Source organism: Squalius cephalus (assembly GCF_949319135.1).
Source record: "Squalius cephalus genome assembly, chromosome: 8".
NCBI classification, from domain to species: Eukaryota; Metazoa; Chordata; class Actinopteri; order Cypriniformes; family Leuciscidae; genus Squalius; species Squalius cephalus.
The window spans coordinates 35138090-35157203 of record NC_137129.1 but is presented as its reverse complement, the minus strand read 5'-3'; the positions used below and the strand labels follow the sequence as shown (position 1 = coordinate 35157203).

General features: G+C 38.4%; 1 protein-coding gene across 6 annotated transcripts in view; it reads right to left on the bottom strand.

The window, feature by feature from the left end:
- col11a2 (collagen, type XI, alpha 2) overlaps window positions 1-19114 on the bottom strand; it is a 34203-nt gene that overhangs the window by 4763 nt on the left and 10326 nt on the right. For 2 of the 6 annotated variants that reach the window (XM_079879286.1, XM_079879287.1), the window contains 50 exons: window positions 15582-16430; window positions 14142-14270; window positions 12436-12657; window positions 10613-10666; window positions 10346-10387; window positions 9948-10010; window positions 9697-9771; window positions 9436-9522; window positions 9266-9322; window positions 9093-9146; window positions 8897-8950; window positions 8678-8731; window positions 8540-8593; window positions 8354-8407; window positions 8113-8157; window positions 7894-7947; window positions 7653-7697; window positions 7448-7501; window positions 7314-7358; window positions 7072-7125; window positions 6838-6882; window positions 6515-6568; window positions 6179-6223; window positions 5996-6049; window positions 5716-5823; window positions 5496-5549; window positions 5341-5394; window positions 5088-5132; window positions 4799-4852; window positions 4647-4691; window positions 4488-4541; window positions 4348-4401; window positions 4188-4241; window positions 3812-4009; window positions 3624-3677; window positions 2681-2788; window positions 2489-2596; window positions 2345-2398; window positions 2202-2255; window positions 1914-2021; window positions 1765-1818; window positions 1567-1620; window positions 1324-1377; window positions 1179-1232; window positions 983-1090; window positions 855-908; window positions 631-684; window positions 484-537; window positions 288-341; window positions 101-208 (listed from right to left, as the gene is read on the bottom strand). In XM_079879286.1, coding sequence (XP_079735412.1) covers window positions 101-208; window positions 288-341; window positions 484-537; window positions 631-684; window positions 855-908; window positions 983-1090; window positions 1179-1232; window positions 1324-1377; window positions 1567-1620; window positions 1765-1818; window positions 1914-2021; window positions 2202-2255; window positions 2345-2398; window positions 2489-2596; window positions 2681-2788; window positions 3624-3677; window positions 3812-4009; window positions 4188-4241; window positions 4348-4401; window positions 4488-4541; window positions 4647-4691; window positions 4799-4852; window positions 5088-5132; window positions 5341-5394; window positions 5496-5549; window positions 5716-5823; window positions 5996-6049; window positions 6179-6223; window positions 6515-6568; window positions 6838-6882; window positions 7072-7125; window positions 7314-7358; window positions 7448-7501; window positions 7653-7697; window positions 7894-7947; window positions 8113-8157; window positions 8354-8407; window positions 8540-8593; window positions 8678-8731; window positions 8897-8950; window positions 9093-9146; window positions 9266-9322; window positions 9436-9522; window positions 9697-9771; window positions 9948-10010; window positions 10346-10387; window positions 10613-10666; window positions 12436-12657; window positions 14142-14270; window positions 15582-16430 — 4197 coding nt within the window. Of the gene's footprint in view, window positions 1-100; window positions 209-287; window positions 342-483; window positions 538-630; window positions 685-854; window positions 909-982; window positions 1091-1178; window positions 1233-1323; window positions 1378-1566; window positions 1621-1764; window positions 1819-1913; window positions 2022-2201; window positions 2256-2344; window positions 2399-2488; window positions 2597-2680; window positions 2789-3623; window positions 3678-3811; window positions 4010-4187; window positions 4242-4347; window positions 4402-4487; window positions 4542-4646; window positions 4692-4798; window positions 4853-5087; window positions 5133-5340; window positions 5395-5495; window positions 5550-5715; window positions 5824-5995; window positions 6050-6178; window positions 6224-6514; window positions 6569-6837; window positions 6883-7071; window positions 7126-7313; window positions 7359-7447; window positions 7502-7652; window positions 7698-7893; window positions 7948-8112; window positions 8158-8353; window positions 8408-8539; window positions 8594-8677; window positions 8732-8896; window positions 8951-9092; window positions 9147-9265; window positions 9323-9435; window positions 9523-9696; window positions 9772-9947; window positions 10011-10345; window positions 10388-10612; window positions 10667-12435; window positions 12658-14141; window positions 14271-15581; window positions 16431-18645; window positions 18763-19114 lie in introns of all 6 variants that reach the window. The other 4 variants (XM_079879291.1, XM_079879288.1, XM_079879289.1 and 1 more) reach the window with 4 other exon arrangements.

Sequence of the window (19114 nt, the reverse complement as noted above, 5' to 3'; positions counted from 1 at the left end):
TCAGAACATCATTTTAATAAATGCGACATTACATTTTGTTAAATGAACATAACTTTTACAGAAAAGAAACAATTCTGATTGGATAACTGTCATCTCATACCACTGATCCAGGCAACCCTCTTAGACCTTCAGTTCCTGGTTTCCCTGGTGGACCCTGTGCCCCCACGGGGCCGGTCTTTCCTGGAGGGCCAAGGGCACCTGAATCGCCCTAGGAAAAACAGAAAGATTACAGGAGGAAAAGAACTATAGAAAGTCTGTTGTATTCTTTCTCAATTCTATAGTCTCACCTTGCTTCCTTTCTCGCCTTGACGACCCTCTGGTCCCCTTGTACCTAGAGGACCCTAAAATATGAACATCAACACACAATTAGAGTCCAGAAATATTCATTTTTATAAGATCTTCTATACTATTTATTGTATATCAAATATGTAAATGTAATATTACAAATGTCTCTCTTCTAGATAAAGATCAATGCGCTCTTACTCTCTTTCCTGGAGGTCCAGGTGGTCCGTTCTCACCAGTTGGTCCAGGTGAACCCTAAAGAAAATACAACATGTTGATAAAGACCTCATAAGGCCCAGTATGCATAAGGAAGATGTGCACTTCATAAACAGGAAAATGATCACTCACAGCATCTCCTTGTTCTCCGTCCTCTCCTCTGTCACCCTTTGCACCATCTTGGCCCTGTAAGAGGTCAGAAAGAAAGTAAAAAAAAAATTTGTTGGAACACTGAGCAATGATGAATCATATACTATAATAAGACCAGAGACATGTATTGAAAATGTACAAAGAATCTAATTCACGCTGACTTTAAGTATCATGTATTAGTATATAACTGGGAATAGTTTACTCACTCGTGGTCCAACTTCACCAGGCGGGCCAGGATCACCAGGGAAACCAACAGGACCCTTAAAAATACAAATATCAGCTGCTGAAGAGTCACAGATAGACCTATCTCTTGTTTATCATGTTTAATACATACAGGGTTTCCTTTGGGTCCATCATCTCCAGTAGGTCCCTTTCCACCAGCAGGACCAGCGGTGCCAGGCTGCCCAGCCTCTCCCTTCTCACCACGCTCTCCTCTCGGGCCCTGTCATTGGATAAGCAAAGCAATGAAATGTTAGCTGTGATTATATCTACTAAATTAATAAATATAAATGTGAGTATTTAATTATCACCATTTTTCCTGGCTCTCCACCAACACCAGGTGGTCCAGATTCACCAGGCTCACCCTATCAATACAAATAAAAAGACGTCAACTGCCATTCAACAGAACAATCATAGTTGTCATTGATGCACAAAGTTGAATTCTTTTATACTTGCCTTCTCTCCCAAGGGACCTGGATTACCCAAACCTCCTGGAGGACCTTGAGGACCCTGCAAAACGAACGATATGCATGAAACAAAATAATGCCAGTATATAAAATTAACTGACCACAGTATGGCATGATCGACCAATTTTAATCAAGTATTAGAGAGAGTCAATGCATAGTGATTATAAAACATATAATAATGAATGGTTATAATTGGTAATTTATTATTTATAGTCCAAATTAATTTACTTACGTCAGCACCATTAGGACCAGCTGGACCACGTGGTCCTGGGGGACCAGGAGGACCCTACAGTAATACACAACCAGAAAAGATTAGGAAATTCATTCATTCTAATCGTGATTCAAAACACTAGAAGATCATATGCATTATACATAACAACTACACTTATTGATTTCCTAACTCTATACAAATCAAAATATTAAGACTCACCAATGGCCCAACATCTCCTGTCTCTCCCTTTTCTCCAGATGTCCCAGGCAAACCCTAATGAACATGAATGAAGTATAAATTATAACTAATGCATCCTGTGTGTAGAATTGAATTGTATGAGTGAATGAAACAAGATTTGAATGCCATACCTGTAGTCCAATGGGGCCTGGAGGCCCGGGGAATCCTCTTGTCCCTTCATCTCCCTTAGCGCCAAACGGTCCCTGCTGACCTCTCGCACCTGTCTCACCATCAGCACCCTGAGTAGAGATGAGGAGATTTGAAATGGGCTTGATCACAAGCACTTGTTATAAAAACCTATGAATGGTACCATGAATTTGTAATCCCATTTGTTTCCATCAAAGTGCAATGTTAACATTTCTTTAACATGTAATGTGTGTGAATATGTATGATTTTCAAGAAATTCCTTTCACACTTACAGCTGCACCAGGCTGTCCAACAGGACCCATTGCCCCAGGTGGACCAGGAGGACCCTGTAAATATGCAAATAATTGATTATAGATTGATTTTATGCTCATCAAAACAAGGATTTGTTGCTTTAAGTGAAAGCTAATTTCCTTACATGTTCTCCTTTGGATCCTTTCCCTCCCTTTTGTCCTGGCTCTCCAACCTCACCCTATACAAAGAACAATGCAGAATTCATTTTTGACAAGGACATCCATTTGAATGTGATGATTTGAGATCAAGATATGCAGAGGTCACTGACCTTGTCTCCATCCTCTCCAGAAGTACCTGGAGGTCCAGCAGGGCCGGGGAGACCAACTGGGCCTTGGATGCCATCGCGACCAGCTGGACCAATTGGACCTTTCTCTCCCTGTAAAACAGGATGATCTTGTGTGACGGGCCTATAAATAAAACTGTATTAAAGATCTGGTTCAAACTTACAGTAGACACTTACTGGCACTCCTTTCTCTCCTGCAGCTCCAGGGGGTCCCTGAGGTCCAGGTCGTCCAGGTGGGCCAACAGGACCAGCAGTGCCAGCACCTCCTCTCTCCCCAGATGAGCCCTGCATAGAAATTCAATTCGTTGAAAAGCCAACATATGAATTCCTCAAAAGTGATAAAATACATTTTTCATTGTAACATTTTCATAACAATTAAAGGCACACTATGCAAGATTTGTACCTTAATATAACAGCTTCGAAATAATTTCGATGGTAAACAAACTCGTAGTAGGGCGAATCATCCCGATAGCAAAGTGTGTGTGTGTGTGTGGGGGGGGGGGGGGACGTTGCAAAATCAGCAATGCAAGTTTAAGAGGTGACGCTCCGACAAATCTCGCGAGAATCACGACTTGCTTTATGGCACAACGTCACATACATCAACAACATATGAAGCAGCCTCTAAGGAAGACACTAGCACGCATTTCAGACGTGAATCATGGCAGAGTCGACGAAGAAAACAAGGAGTCAAGGAAAAGAAAACGAGAAACTATGTACGACAGTAACTTTAAAAACAAGTACTCCACAGCGACTCTAGGGGTCGCTGTTTGAGAAAAACGGAAACTGCATAGCGTGCCTTTAAGAACTTAAGGAATTATCTTAAGCCCACTGTAATGCACTGTACAATTGTAAAAATACATCATGTTTGTATTTGTTGTGCTACTCTTCATTTAAGCTGATTTAAACAAGGCAAATGTTTTTTTATAATGCAATACAAAACATCTTAATGTTTCTTAAACATGCAAATTTTTGTCATGCAAAATATAATTAATTTTTTTCCTGTTGAAATATGGGAGATATGTGACATACGCCTATTCATGAGTCAGTATAGAACAGATCTAATCAAAGTCTGTATTCTACTCATGATAATTTGATGATCTGTCTAATATGAGCAACCTACAGCAGGTCCAGGTGGTCCAGCAGGGCCTTCATTTCCTTTCAGTCCTCCGGTTCCCTATGGAAATACACAGGTAGAGCTCAGTTATTAGGTGTAAAAACATGTGGAGTTTTAAAGTTGGTTGACCAAACATAGATAGAAAAGGTTTTACAAACTAATATTCACTGGTAAGAATGAGCAGGTCTTATTACCGGAGTTCCTGGCAGTCCTCTTTCTCCTGGAAATCCTCTCAGTCCAGGGGGTCCGTCTTTTCCGGGGCCGCCAGCTGGACCGGGATCTCCTTTGGTTCCCTCTTTACCAGAGGGCCCAGGAAGGCCTTGCTCACCGGGTGGTCCTGGGGGTCCTGAGTGGCCACGCTCACCCATCTGACCAGTCTCACCAGAGGGACCCTAAACAAAAACTAGATTTGAGTAACGCTTGCGGTTCAATACATTTCTCAATTGATTTGAAAGATTTATTGATCTTTAAGGTATTTTATTAATTTTTTGTGAGAAGAAATCCATATTGCCTCTACCTACAAAGAAGCAATATGGAAACCTCTACCTCTGATGAAATTACAAAACTCACCTGTGGTCCAACCACTCCTGGTGGCCCAGGTGGTCCAACTTTGCCTTGGAAACCCTACGAATACAATGAAAACGGAAAACTTAATTTTGCTGCTCATTAAATCTCGTCTTGATCTCAGTGAATGTTGTAACTTAGATGCACAAAAACAAAAGATACGTACAACTTCGCCTCTCTGTCCAGGGTGTCCAGGCAGTCCATCTTTCCCTGGAGGTCCCTTCAAAAACCAATCGACATATCAATAAGAAATAGACACAAACTGAAGTTGTAAGCATCAGATCAAACTAATAAACTGTAACTTACAGGAGGTCCCTTTGGCCCAGGGAATCCATTTGCACCTTGAGGTCCGGTTAATCCCTGAAAAAAAGAGGAAACATTACTAATAAAATAAAGATGAACCAAAAATCTAGGCTGGTTTTTAAGGGTTTAAATAAATACAATACAATTTTTAAATAAACATACTCTCTCTCCAGGTGGTCCTGGAGGCCCGTCACTGCCTGATCCGCCCTAAAACATCAGAATGAATTGGTTGTGTACACATAATCTATAATTGTTGGCAATTACAAGATTTAATTAATTTTTTGAGAATAATTTCACTTAAATGACGCTCATACCTTAGCACCTGGTTTTCCTGTTGATCCTCGGGGTCCCCTCTGCCCTCTGGGACCCTAAATAAAAAAATAAAAAATAAAATCATTGAGCATTTACAACTTTACAACTTTACAAGTGAACTGATCCGAATATCATCAAATATCTGCTTGAACGAATTTAACAACAAGACGTTTGATCTACAGTTTCAACTAATCAAACCATCTCAAATCAAATGAAAGCAAAAAGTGTGTGTTTATAAAGAGGAACAGAAAAAGCTAAGAGTTGAGATGATTTATTAAAACAGGCCCTTACTGTTGGCCCTCTTAGTCCTCTTGGTCCAAGTTTTCCGATCAAACCCTGGAAAGAAAAGAATCAATTCAGAATTTTTCCGCATCATCAATTATTTTCTAAAGGAGGATAGCCTATGTGAAACTATTTAAATTATTAATGTAAATAAAGGACTTTTCTCAGCTTTGACTTAAATGCAGATGTCACATTGACATCGCTCTGACTAATGCTTCTTGTCTGGAGTTTTAGTCTAATTTAGTCTAAAATAAAATCTTACTCTTGCGCCTTTCTCGCCATTTGTACCAGGGAATCCTGGGAAACCAAGGGAGCCCTAAAAACACAAGCATTATAATACAAAAAATGCATTTAATTTGATGAAATACTTGGCTGTATATTGCACGATGCGTCAAAACCAATATTATTTTTGTTTACCTTAATTCCTTGTCTTCCGGGATAGCCAGGAAGTCCAGGCACACCAAGTTTACCCTGGATTGGCATAATTTAGAATGATTTAACACATCTTTGGACCAGCAATATATCATTATAACAATATACATTACTGTCAGCATCAATGGCAATACAAAAATAGCTCAAATTATATATAACGCAACAAAATCAGCAATCACCTCTCAGTTTATATAATCAAACTAACCTTCTCTCCCAACACGCCGATTGGTCCAATTTCACCAGGGGGACCGACACGACCCTTTGGCCCCTCAGGACCGTCCTCTCCTCTCGGGCCGGGCACTCCCACCTCTCCCTGTTGGTGCACAACACATCTTACTGTGCCGTTGAAATGTGTCAATAGAGTCAAGTGCTTCTACTGTGGGCCTGCCAGCTGAAGCAACTCTGGACTGCACCATTTTACATTCGTTCTAAATCACATGCTATTTGATGAGTTTCTAACCAATGATGTTTTGTATAAGACGTACCCTCTCTCCCTTCACACCAAACTCTCCTTTGATTCCAGGGAATCCATCCTCTCCCTGAAAGTAAGAAGAAGTTATTTAACACCGACCATTGAACCTGTACCTTTGGCACAAACAGGACACAATTACTGAAATGTTTTATAACGACAATAAATTTGACTTATGTTTCTGACCAAAAACACTCACCTTCTCTCCTTTGTGGCCCTTCAGTCCACGGATACCTTGAGTTCCCTGTGAATGTCACAAAATATAATATAATAATAATAATATTCAGTCTGATTTTTCAGTTAAATATTCAATTATGATCTTACTCGAGATATCAATAGCCATTACTAAAGTCCAATACATAAAAAAATATCTATAGACAGAATTGTTTCTAAAAATGACAAAGACACCAGGTGACCAAATTATCATTTTAATGATTAGTCTTAATAATATTTACACAGATTTAATTTCCAGTGAAAAATGATCATAACAAAACAACACCAGCATTGAACAAAATTAAGAATTTATATATTTTACCTTGATTCCCCGAGGGCCAGGATAGCCAATAGACCCCTGAGGACCATTAGGACCCTAACAAATATATGAACAAGGAAAATAAACATCAAAATATGAACACACTGGAATTTGTGGGAACATGTGCATGTCTGTAAATCCTAGATATATGACATAGTGAGACAGTTTCATATATTATCTCTTTGTACTGAAGGCTAATGTCATTGCTGATTACACTCAGTGAAAAGTTCACAAAAACAATAAGTATACAAATAGTTGAGGCACAAATGACCTTTAATTTATGAAGGTAAAAATAGAATATACTTAGTATTATGATATGGCCTCACCTGATTTCCTTTGGTTCCACCAGGGCCTTCCTTTCCGGGATGACCCTGTGGGACGAACACGTACGGCACATTCATCACCACAGGTAATAACACATATATTTTTGCTGTCTTTTGTAATCATTTTTGTTTTGCCACATTAAGTAAACTGACAACTGGTCTAAAGATATTAATTCATATAAACTGAAAGTCATTAACACACCAAAGAGGCAAAATAAAGTCATATCTAGCACTTACGGGAGGACCGTCAGCTCCGGGCATTCCTGGTAGACCTGGCTTTCCTGTGGGTCCCTGTTAGAAGACAAACAAAACGGCAGTATAATTACAATAAATTCCATTAAACATAATTGATAAGACTGGAAGTCAATCTTTTTATCAAATTCAGACATCAAAGTGGTAAAGCACACATTCTGTAAAGCGCCTTCTTTGATTATTAAAAATGATTGCTTTGTGTTCTTCAATCGTAAAAAAACACTCACTTTCTCTCCTGGCGGTCCATTAGGACCCTGCGGCCCTGGCGTTCCCTGTTGCACAGAAAAGCATTAATATTAAATACACTTCACTATGATTTTGCACATTTGTCATTAAATTTGTCATAAACTTCATCGCTCACCTGTGTTCCTGGAGCCCCCTGCTGTCCTGGAGGACCAGGCTCTCCTTGAGGTCCCTTAAAAGAGAGATGAGGACAATTAGAATGAGGACAGATATTTAATTTAATGTTGATTTTATGAATATTTAGCCTATTACATAAATATGCCAATTATTGCATCATTTTAAACCGTTAAAAAATTGTCAGAGAACTCTGACTATTTACTGACCAAGTTTCCTTTTGGACCATGTGGACCATCATTTCCGCGAACACCCTGGCAAAGGCAGATAATAATATGGAGAAATGAAGAAAGATCGATCTGGATATCCATGTACAAATATTTATTTTTCAAATCTTCAGTTTTATGATGGTTTGTTGAAGTTGCTGTGCAACCTTAGCAATTATAATACTGACTCAAAAGACCTGTTTTAACACTTTACTAGTATTTGTAGCTTCGGATGAATACTCACAGGAGGACCAGGAAGTCCAGAAGGCCCTTTAGGCCCCAGCAAACCACGGGGCCCCTACAAAATAAGAAAAAGGTTAATCAAAGAACACACAATGAAATCCAAATAAAACACAGATCCTTATGTATTTTAAACTGGAGAGCAAATCCATATTATACAGGCCAATAATATCATATACACTGTCATATCTGTGTGCAGTGTCTGAGAAACAGAAACACCCACCGGTTCGCCGGGAAGACCTCTGGGTCCGACGTCTCCATCATCTCCCTGACAACAGTCAAGAAGAAATAGGACAATTAAAAAAATCACAACTGTTTTTTTATGCTTTATGAAGAAGATGATGATAGATATAAAACAAATACAATCAAATATCAAGAGAATATTTAGACAACATATAATAATATTCACTATTGTTAATTTACTGTAACAGCACAGAGGTTAAAAAAAAAAAAAATCTCTTTACCCTCTCTCCGTCCTCTCCAGAGGGTCCTGGGGGTCCCATTCCTCCAGTTTGACCCTGTAGAAAACATTCAACAATTTAATATTATACATCCAATAGCTACATAACAAATTCCTGAAGCCCTGAAACATGGCTTATAATTAACATTAATAATGAAGTTCATGAATTTCAATGAATGTTAGCTCTTACCCGATAACCCTTGTCTCCAGGCAAACCAGGAAGGCCATCAAAGCCACGGTCACCCTAATATAGAAAAACACGCACATATATAAACAGCTGAATAACACACAGAACACAACTTAAACAAAAATGGCTAAAATATCCAACCTTAATTCCAGACTCTCCTGGCATTCCTCTGGCTCCATCAGCACCAGCACGACCCTGCAGGACACATCATATATAAGCAAATTGGTGCTAACATGGTGTTAGGAAGCTCAGGGTAATTGCCAAGTTATTATGATGTTCTGATCCTTAGATATGGCCTGTGTCGATGTAAATCAATGGGTTTTTTTTTATTATCAGTCTGGAACACTGTATTGGACTCACCCTCCGTCCAGCTTTACCAGGAGGACCAGATAATCCTTGAGGACCTCTGGGACCCTGCAAAAACACAATTTTATGCAAGATATATGAACGTTCTTCCGGTCAGAGCATATCAGGATGGGTCAATATCTGGCAAATGTTCTTGAAGACAAGACTAATAATTATAATAACACAGAAACACAAATGCAGAACCCCTTACCTGAGGACCATGGTCCCCACCCTCTCCCTTTAAGCCAGGACTTCCAGGTGTTCCCTATTTAAGAACCAGATAACAATATCACACTGATTACGCACTTGACAAAGAACATATAAAACTGAAACAGACATTATATATATATATTCAATTTATTTATTTTTGTTTAGTTCTTTTACCACAGGTCCCGGACGGCCGGTGTAACCCATTGGCCCTGGTGGACCTTTCAGAGCCAACTAGACAGAAGAAAACTCCATTAATTATAAATTAAGATGTATAAAGTTAGACCTCAATGTGAAAAAGCTATATATAAATGTTAAATGATTGTTATATGACAGTTTCAACTAACCCGAGCCTGAGACAGAATGGCTTGAGCTTGCGCCTCCTGTGCCGAGGCAACAGGCCCTTTCTCGCCACCACTCTGTCCAAAACGGAACTGCAAGAACAGAAAAGAGGTTTGCAAATCAAGAAGCAACTTGGACTATCATGTTTGTGGGAGGTAGGAATAAAGTCATATATGACATCCTTGACAGTAATGGTATAATGGTGACATCTAGTGGTGAGATGACTTTATGAACACTGAGAATAAGAAAGAGGAAAGAAGACTTACAGGAAGCATGACAGAAGTTCCAGGAGGTCCTGGGACACCGTCCGCTCCAGGTAGACCAGCCTTACCAGTAGGACCCTACAGAAACAACCACTCTGATTAATTAAAATGCTTTCAATTATAACTACATACTCTTGACGTGAACTTGGAAAAACTTAGGGAAACAATGAGCACCACAATGTATGTATAATGTTTCAAAGCATACTCAAAAAACTAAAGCGTAATTTTTGTAAACAAAAATAATGTCTACTCACCCTCTCACCAGGATCACCAACAGAACCAGGGGGTCCTTGAGGGCCAGCGGAGCCAGGGAGGCCCTAATGCAGAGAGAAAATGGCATAAATGAGAGTTTATAAACTACAATTGTGAAGCATAATTTTTACCATAACATTTTACTAGCATTTAGTAACAAGTAACTTCTGCTAACTCACACTGGGCCCTGTCCCAAGCTTGGGATGGCCCTGTGTAGTAAATACTAGGGTGAATTCAAGTATTCAATGAATTCCTGAATTCACCCTATATGATGAGGAGGAAAAATAAATTGCAATGCACAATATGGAGAGCTAGGAAAGGAAGTTCTATAATTCAGTTAAAAAGGAATAGGAATGCTAATTGATCATAAATTGACTCAAAACAATAAAAGTGAACATACTGCTGGTCCTTCTGGTCCAGGTGGCCCTTCAATCAACATGCCCTGTGAGAGTGAGAGTGGTAAAATTAAGAAATTAAAGACAGAAATAATATATTTAGAAAAGATGTAAACATGCAATGAATCAATATGTTATTCTGTAGCGCCCTCTGGTGGTCTGGGTGAATTGCATCACCCAGTAGGTTAGTAGTTGTATTTACAATTTCCAAATGTTAACGTTTATCATAATGGTTTTGGCTAATGATTTGACTATGGAATTATGATGCTTACAGGTTCAAGGACAGCAGGCTCTCCCTTCTCTCCCTTCAGGGCTCGCACGGAGGCCTGAGGAAAACAGATATGTAACCCAAAACAGAGCCCAGTCAATATACAAAAAAGATGAAACCAATCGTCCAAGATGTTCAGATAGTAGCTGAGCATTGTGCACCCACCTACATTATAACCCTTGAGTGGTTATGAATGTGACTCATAACTTCCCGTAAACCACTGAAACTCCTTGATTCGCCTTGACGGACAATTTATTTTATAAGGAAGTCAAGTAAATACTTAGCTGACAAAGCAGGCTTATAATGCCGCTAATCTGCTGTTGTGAGGCCATCCATCTAAATGCTGCACATTAGAGACTGAGGTAACCACTATACATTTTTATTGTTGTCTTTGCAGATAAGGATCTACAAGTCTACAGCACATTAATACATACTGAAGAACTTGGTGCTGAAGTCAAGCTCAAACAGTCGTGGTGCCTCCCAAGAAGATATACTGCTGTTCAATGCTGATCGAGATTAAGGCTGGTCTCAGATCAGCATTAGAGCAGCCGAGTCAACCAATATTGATGGAGCTATACTAAACTAAGCACTCTATGCAGACTTGCAGAGGAATCTTGAGCAGGGGCAGTGTTCAAGTCTTGTTTGCTGACAGGGGAACTATTTCCTGTTGATGACATAACTTGCTAACTCATTACTCTCTAAACAAACTTGATTTAGTCTTAGGTAAAAAGATACTGCAAATTAGTCAACTCTTTTGGAAATTGAAGTTCTCTTCCAAAACCTAGTGCGCTGCCTTGCTGTGTGCCTACCAATGTTATTATTGTTAAAGGGATAGTTCACCCAAAAATTAAAATTGATGACCAAATTTAAATTTTTGTGTGAACTAACCTTTTAACTAAAATAAAAATCATTCCTGTTAATTGAAATAAAAAATATTAGATGAAAAACTGGAGACAACAGATTTATTTTTTTTAAATGACAGAAGTTACAAAATTACTAAAACAAACTAAATATGAAATATGAATATAAAAACGAATTCAAAATATGAATCAATACTATAATAGTATATAAACAATACTAAGATAACTGCCTACAAAACCCAATAAACTGATAAAGTGCTTGTCATGTTGAGATTTAACTCACAATTGACAGTTTGACTAACATGTTGCTAAGCAAACAATGTGATACTTTGATAATCATAATACATAACTCACATAAATATTGTCAATATTACTTAGATTAGTCATTAAGATATTTAATTAGATTATTACAAACTACTTTTATCATTATCAGTATTTAATCAAATGTACAAATATTTAAAAATCCATGTTTCTTAATAGCTCAACACATTTGCCAGCTTAGATGTCCCAAAGAAGAAGAAAAAAAAACAAGTAAGTAAAAATACAAGATACAATTTCTGCCTAGGCATAGGTTTTGGAACAGAGCTTAAGTCCTAGACCCAGGGCTGGTTGCATAAAACACCTAGTCTTAAAAGTTAGTCATCTCAGTTTTTTTCTTCACAACTGGTCCTAACTTTTTTAAGTCAGTTGCATAAAATGGTTGATCAGTCTAATTTGAATCAGAACAATTAGACTGATTACCTCTTGTCTAAGAGCTAGTTGGTCAAAGTTCTTAAGACAGTTTTAATAAAGTGACTAAGTTTATGCAACAGGCCGCAGAACTTAAACTAGCGCCAGTGCTTAGCTGGTCTTCACAACTGTCTGCTTCTGCTTGATGCCTCTGCAAGACTTAAAGCCATAGCAAATTCAACAGAAGCTTTTATCAAAGCTTTAAAGGGAATTTGCTGGAAAGCACAAGATAACTTACACCTCCCTCATCTGTCACAGCGGACAGGGCAGGGCCAAAGGTATCTTCCGTCTTGCTTTCGGAGATGGGCTCACTGTAGTCTTTGTAGGAATAGTCATACTCCTTCATTCCAAAGTCGCTTGTTATGTACTCCTCAGCGAAGGGCTCGTCGGGCGTTTGAGAAACCCCTTCACCACCTGTCTTGGCTGTATCTATTTCCTCGACAGCGACAGTCTCGTCCACCTGGGCCGTACCATTGGGAGCAGAGGTAGGGGTGGGGTGGATGGTTTGGAGGATGGAAGATTATATGGTGTGATGGGGTAGGAATGGAGAGAAGATAGGAAAATAGAGAGGGAAAAGGGGAATGAGAGGGCAAAGAATAATCAGAATAATAGATCTTACCTGGTAAACAGATCATGAGAGAGGAACACAGATATGGGCACAGGTTTACACACACACACACACACACACACTCATAGCACACAAACTGATCTCACCAAAACTTCTTTATGTCTAGTTTAACAAAGAATTGGTCTCTTTTACCGCTTTATTGTTCAGTCCAAAGGCCCATTCACACCAAAAACAATAACTATAAAGATAACTATTCCACACCAACAGACAATAACAATCCTTTTATTAAAATCGCACTGACACTTTAAATGCTCAAGCTGTTTAAAGTCGGATGGATTCTGATTGGCTATGTTGTTGATTGACAATTGTTGATTGTTTTTATCATTCATCACCTGGAGAAAAATCATTCTAAAAGTGATTCCAAAGATATCATTTCTCTTTGTCGTTATCGTTTTAGCTGTGGTGTGGAATGATTATTAAAACCTTATTGTTACATCTTGATGTGAATGGGCCTTTTGAAAGAACTTGTCCAATTTTTCTCCAACATCATGACTTTGACTAAGCAAAATGTGAGACCATAATATGAGTGTTGTGCCTCAATATGAAATTAAAGTATTTTTTGTGGTGTATTTGTCCAATATTTTTGTTTTCAAGCTAATCTATTGATATACTGACCACAGAATCACTCAGGCCTATGGAAACACACTTACTTTGAGGCAAAAACTAAAGCACTACTTCCTACTAGTCTCTTACCATTATATTGTTGACTATTTCATTTAACTTTCTGGCCATGTAGATTGTCCATTTCCAAACTACTTCTAAACATATTGTTGAAACTTAAATACAAACCTGACCAAAAGTCCCACTCTAGACCAAAAATTATTTAGTTAGGTCTAACTAACCCACTAATTCATTGTTCGCTCACAAAAAAAAGCGGTATATAAAGTTAATCAGTTTCTCTGACCTTACTGATTAATAGTGACTGACTCCCAAACATATCTCACTCTTAAAAGAAGCTGTCCAGCAATGAATGCATGGTATTCATTCCATATTTGCACCATTTCTTTTGTGATCTCTGTTTCTCAAGATTTTTATTCTTATGTCAAGATGAAGTCACATCCGGTTTTGATATAAGAACAAGGATAAAATCTTAAAGCAAGTGAAATAAGAATCACAAAAGAATATCTGATAAAATAGATGCTATGCATTCATTTTGCACTTATCATGGCACACGTGGCTGCAGAATTGTTAATTGTTAAGGTAAAATAAACACAGGCTGGTCTCACCTCCAGTGTAATGATTTAAAGCAATTGAGAGACTCTTATAGAGATTGTTGACCGCTCCAGGTCTCTCAGCTATCTATGGGTGTGGGTTACCTGGTTAGTGGTTTCTTCATATCCATTCGGATCACTTTCTGGCTGTGGGGACGCCTCTTCTTCTACTGTGTAATAATAATCGGTCTCTGTGGGGGTGTGGTCAGCCTCTGAGTAAGCAGGATCTACGTCCTGATTGGAGGAGGCCAAGAGGTGGGTGGGGTCGGGGTGGAGGTAAGCAGATTTGAAGGAGAGAGATTGATTAGTATAAAAACAAGCTCAGGTCTGATGAACTTGTTACATGCAGAAAGAAGAGATCAATGTGCCTTTGCTGATAGAAGACGACATGTCTTCTGGCAAAAAGCCATTGTTCTCGTGTCATAGTAAAATCAGAACAGGAAACTTTTGCAGCTGGAATCAACAATTTTGGAATAAACCTTTGCATCGTGAAAGGCTTATTTTAATCACCAAGATTTGCTGTCCCAGACAGACTTTCCTTTTAACCTGATTTGCTTTAATAAGCCACATTGCCATGTCAAGCAAAAAATATAGTCAAGTTGGGTCAAAACTTGACTTTACAGGTGTTGACGTTAGTGGCAATGGTCACTGGACCATTGAAACACAACAGACACCATTAATAAACAACTTTTGGGCATTTGTCCTCAATTTCATGGGACAGATCTTCAACAAAGACAGAAAGAATTGACAATCATGGAGTGCAGCATCGCAGAGTCAATATTTTGAGTAGGATATTTTCTGTGAAACTGCTTCTCTCATATTTCATTCACAGGACAGCATTTAATAAACAACACATAAAAGAGAAACAGGCTGAAATCAGAAAGTGAGATGGAGAAGGAGACTCGTTGTGTCATGTGTAACATTGAGCTCTACCAATGACTCATTAAACTGTGGGATCTTATGACTATGTTTCTCAACTGATCACATGCTCTACTCGGCATTACCTGGTAAACTACTTTCTACAAACTAACCAGTTAGAGAGTGTAGATTTGGAGTGACAGGAAATAAAATGGAAGAGAAACAAAAGACTGTACAAATAGCCATGCGGTGATGACACAGTCTATACCGCTTATCATATCCTTCTAATGATCACTCGGATCATTTGATATATGAAAGGGTGGAGGAGATCCAGCGAGTCTGTATGTCTCCAACCTCACAGCTGGTCAATGTCATGATACCTTCATGGTTTTACACACTGTTTTCTGAATTTTGATTAACCTGATGGAAGGTATAATGGAAAAATCCATTTTTTTTAATTCTGTTTTAACATTATTCCTGAAATGTATGCAAAATATGAAAGTACAATTTAGGATCTTATTCAAAAAGCACCTCAGAGTATGTGTTGTATCTGTTATCTTTCAACATTTTCAATGAAGACAAATCCCAGATCAACCTTTACTCTGAGATAAGAATACAGTCCTGAACCAAGATGACGAGGTTGGAAATACAGCTCTGGACGGCCAACACGGGCTCTTGATTTTGTACCTGTTGATAACCATTGCTGGGTTTCTTCTTGGGTATTTCTGGAGAAGAGATGGTCCTGCCACGCGCAGCAGCCTTGCCGAAGGGTGGGAAATTTTTGGACATTGATTTGACGTTATTGACATCCAAGACCTTAGGTTTTGAAGGGATAGGTAAAGGCGCAGGGGTAGGTTTGAAAACAACAGGTTTTCGAGTGACGGCTGCTACCTTGGCAGTTTTAGCGACTTGAACTTTGGTCTGAACCTTCTCTACCACAGTTTTGGTTGGTTTAGACTTCACGGGTGATGCATTGGCTTTTGTTTTGTCTGTCTTGTCTTTGGTTGGTTGTGGTTTCTTCTTGGTTATTGTTACTTTGGTCACTGCTGCCTTTTCAGTCTTCACTGTTTTTCCACCATTGCCATTAGTTTTAGCTTCTCCGTTTGCTTTTTTCTCCGCAGCTGCCTTCCCATTGCCATTGTTATTGACTTTACCATTGCTGCCAGCCTTAGCCTTACCATTAGCATCTTTCCCATTCCCATTGCTTTTGCCGTTGCCATTACCATTTACTTTAGCCTGACCATTATTTTTTTTCTCCTCAACCGCCTTTCCATTGTCATTAGCCTTTTTTTTGTTGTCATTCTTTGGGGCCGGAGTTGCTTTTGGTTTGGCTGCTAGTTTAGAAGCCAAAGTAGGTTTTATCTTTGAAATCAATAATTGCGCTGCAGTAGGTTTGGTCTTTGCAGTTTTGACTGATGGAGTTGGTTTGGCTTTAGCTGGTTTAGCTGGAGCAGGTTTTTCTGATTTTGCACCAGCTGCTGCTTTGGCTGGGGCATTTTTTTGCTTATCGGCTTTGCCGTTGTTCGCCTTGCCCTCCTATTTGATAATTAACGTTTTTATTTATTGTATTAAAAAGTGTTGGGTCAGCGTTCATGAAAAGGGAGGGAATGAGAAAGAGATAGAGAGTGGAAGACATCAGGGATGGGTGGGATTGAAAGTAGTGGGGATGGACAGAAAGAGAGAGAGAGAGACAACACAATGAATTTAAGATCGCTGGCGCTTGAATGATTGACTGAGATTTCACTGGCATTACTGGATACAGTGTAATGTTCAATCAGATTTATTTGTCATAGTTATATAATGAGTTTAGATTTAGTAAACTTTAATCGTACCAAAAGAAAGATAAATAAATGTGATACTGTTTTCTCCAATAATGCCAATCTCCACATTAAAAAAGCAGCATGTTGTTTGCATGGGGACGTAACGCTGTGAGGCACTGGGGGAAAGTATGCTCAAATAGCATCTGTTGATAAAACTGATGCATGGCTGGTACACTGTGCTGCTCAACTGCACAGAAAGAGAAACATTTAAAGAACAGGAAGTGAGGTAGTCATTTTACACCATTCATAATCCCGTTGCCAGTATGTATCGAATCATTAAACAAATGTTTTAGACAAAGAACATAAAAATTGTAATACTAATCAATGTGAAAGGAATGAATGGCGTAGACTACTCAGAATCAGATGACAAGCAGAAGCACAAACTGCAGAGAATAAAACAGGCATATTAATTGAAGACTTATCTACATGTTGACGCATACTGAGCTAGTAGAAGTTATCTTTACTCATAGTTAAATACAAACTTCAAGCTATTTAAAAATTGGCTAGATACAGACATGGCTGTCTACAGGGCAAGAAAAACAGCACTAGTACAATGTTGGCCATAGTGAAAGTAAACCTAAGAAGTGAAGAGATTGATATGAATAAACACATAGACACAGACGCTTGTTGTTCATAATAACAAATCAGAGTGACACAAGACACAAGAGAACTCACACAACAGGTGAAATGTGAAAACATGCAAATACCAGATTTTAGGAAGAGTAATGCCATGCAACTGTCAAGAATAAAAAGTGGTTTCCTAAAAAACCTCTGTGAGCTATTCTGTTATCAAATCAATAACTATAACCTCATTGACATGCACATCATGAAATTTGGTCATATACTGAAAATCAATTTGGTTAAATTATTATGAAGAATTACTGAATTGTAGTAATTAACCAGAAAATGGTTTTTAATTGTAAAATTTGATTAACATGAAAAAAATTTAAATATATATTTTAAACAAAACTAAGTCACTAGAATTCCTAAATATGAGGAATATAATATATATAATGATTGTAGATACAATATACATACTTGGATGTAATAACACTTTCCTCTCTGTTTAGTAAATCCGTAATTTTTCTTCTTTCTCTACAGCTGTTGGTTTAACACAGTGGGGCCATGATCTGTGCGTGGTATAGTGTGTGTGTGTGTGTGTGTGTGTGCATGTGTGCGTGTGTGTGTGTGTGTGAGTGTGCCTCCAGTGCCCCTTTAAAATCCACATACACACAATCATGTACTGACCAACACAAACATTTTGACACTATACAGATACAAATATGACAAAGGACAACAAGTAGGTAACACAAGCAACATCAATATAGTGTTATAGGTGAGGGGTGAGGTGAAACGAGGTGGCGTACAGAAAGAGTTCGGACATCACATGTCGATGCAAACATGAGTGAACAGAAAGGAGAGGATGAATTTATTCAATCGGGTAAGTTTAACATTACACTTTCTGTGTTCAATTGTGTCATCACATCTATTTGATTTTGAAATTTGAGATGTAAATATGAAAATATTAGCCTTTGAATGGCCGATGTAAACAACACTACTGATGTTGTTGGAATATTTGACTTCTGATTGGTGTTCTTTCTTACATGTATTTGCAAACTAAATTCTGATTTGTCTTTTCTTTCTTGTTATATTACTTTTCAGTTTTCGTAATCATCATGTACAAACATCTAAACAATGTTTAAGTATATTTTCTGACTCTGTCTTGTTTTAAGTATAAACCGAATCAAACGGATTTATTTTGTTACAGGGATGTTTAGATATTTTTAAAGTAAAACAAGACAAAAATATATATTTTTTGCACTGTACCTGAAACTTTAGAAAATGCCAATCTAGTGTTTCTTTATAACTCATGACATCTCTTTCTCTTCCTCTCTTTTCTGATTCACTCCATTTTCGCGCTCCCTCTTTACCTGTTCGGTGAGTGTCCCGGCTGTGACGGAGGGAGGGACGGATTGGGAGGGAGGGACACTCGTAGTTCCTTCATAATAATAGGGGTATTCATAATCATCCCGCTCTTCATCAAAGTACTGAGAGACATGGGGGGAGAGAGACGAAGAGTGAAGCCAGAGGAATGCAGGGAAGGAGAGAGAGGGCATGTGAGTGACAGTAAGAGAATGTAGCAAATGACAAGAGTGAACAAAGAAGACTTTGGAAAGAGAAAACAAATGAGAGAATAATACAGAGAGAGGAGAGACAAGTTATGAATGAGTAAGATGTAGGAACTAGAAATGAGGGTCTTAGCAAAGGCAGGATGAAAGCATGATGGTTTATCATTTGTTCATCAGACTCATGGGTTTGAGTAGCAATTACTGCAAAACACAATGAGAACTTCAATGAACGAAAAAAAATGCATTCATCTAAAAAGCTAACATTAGAGAA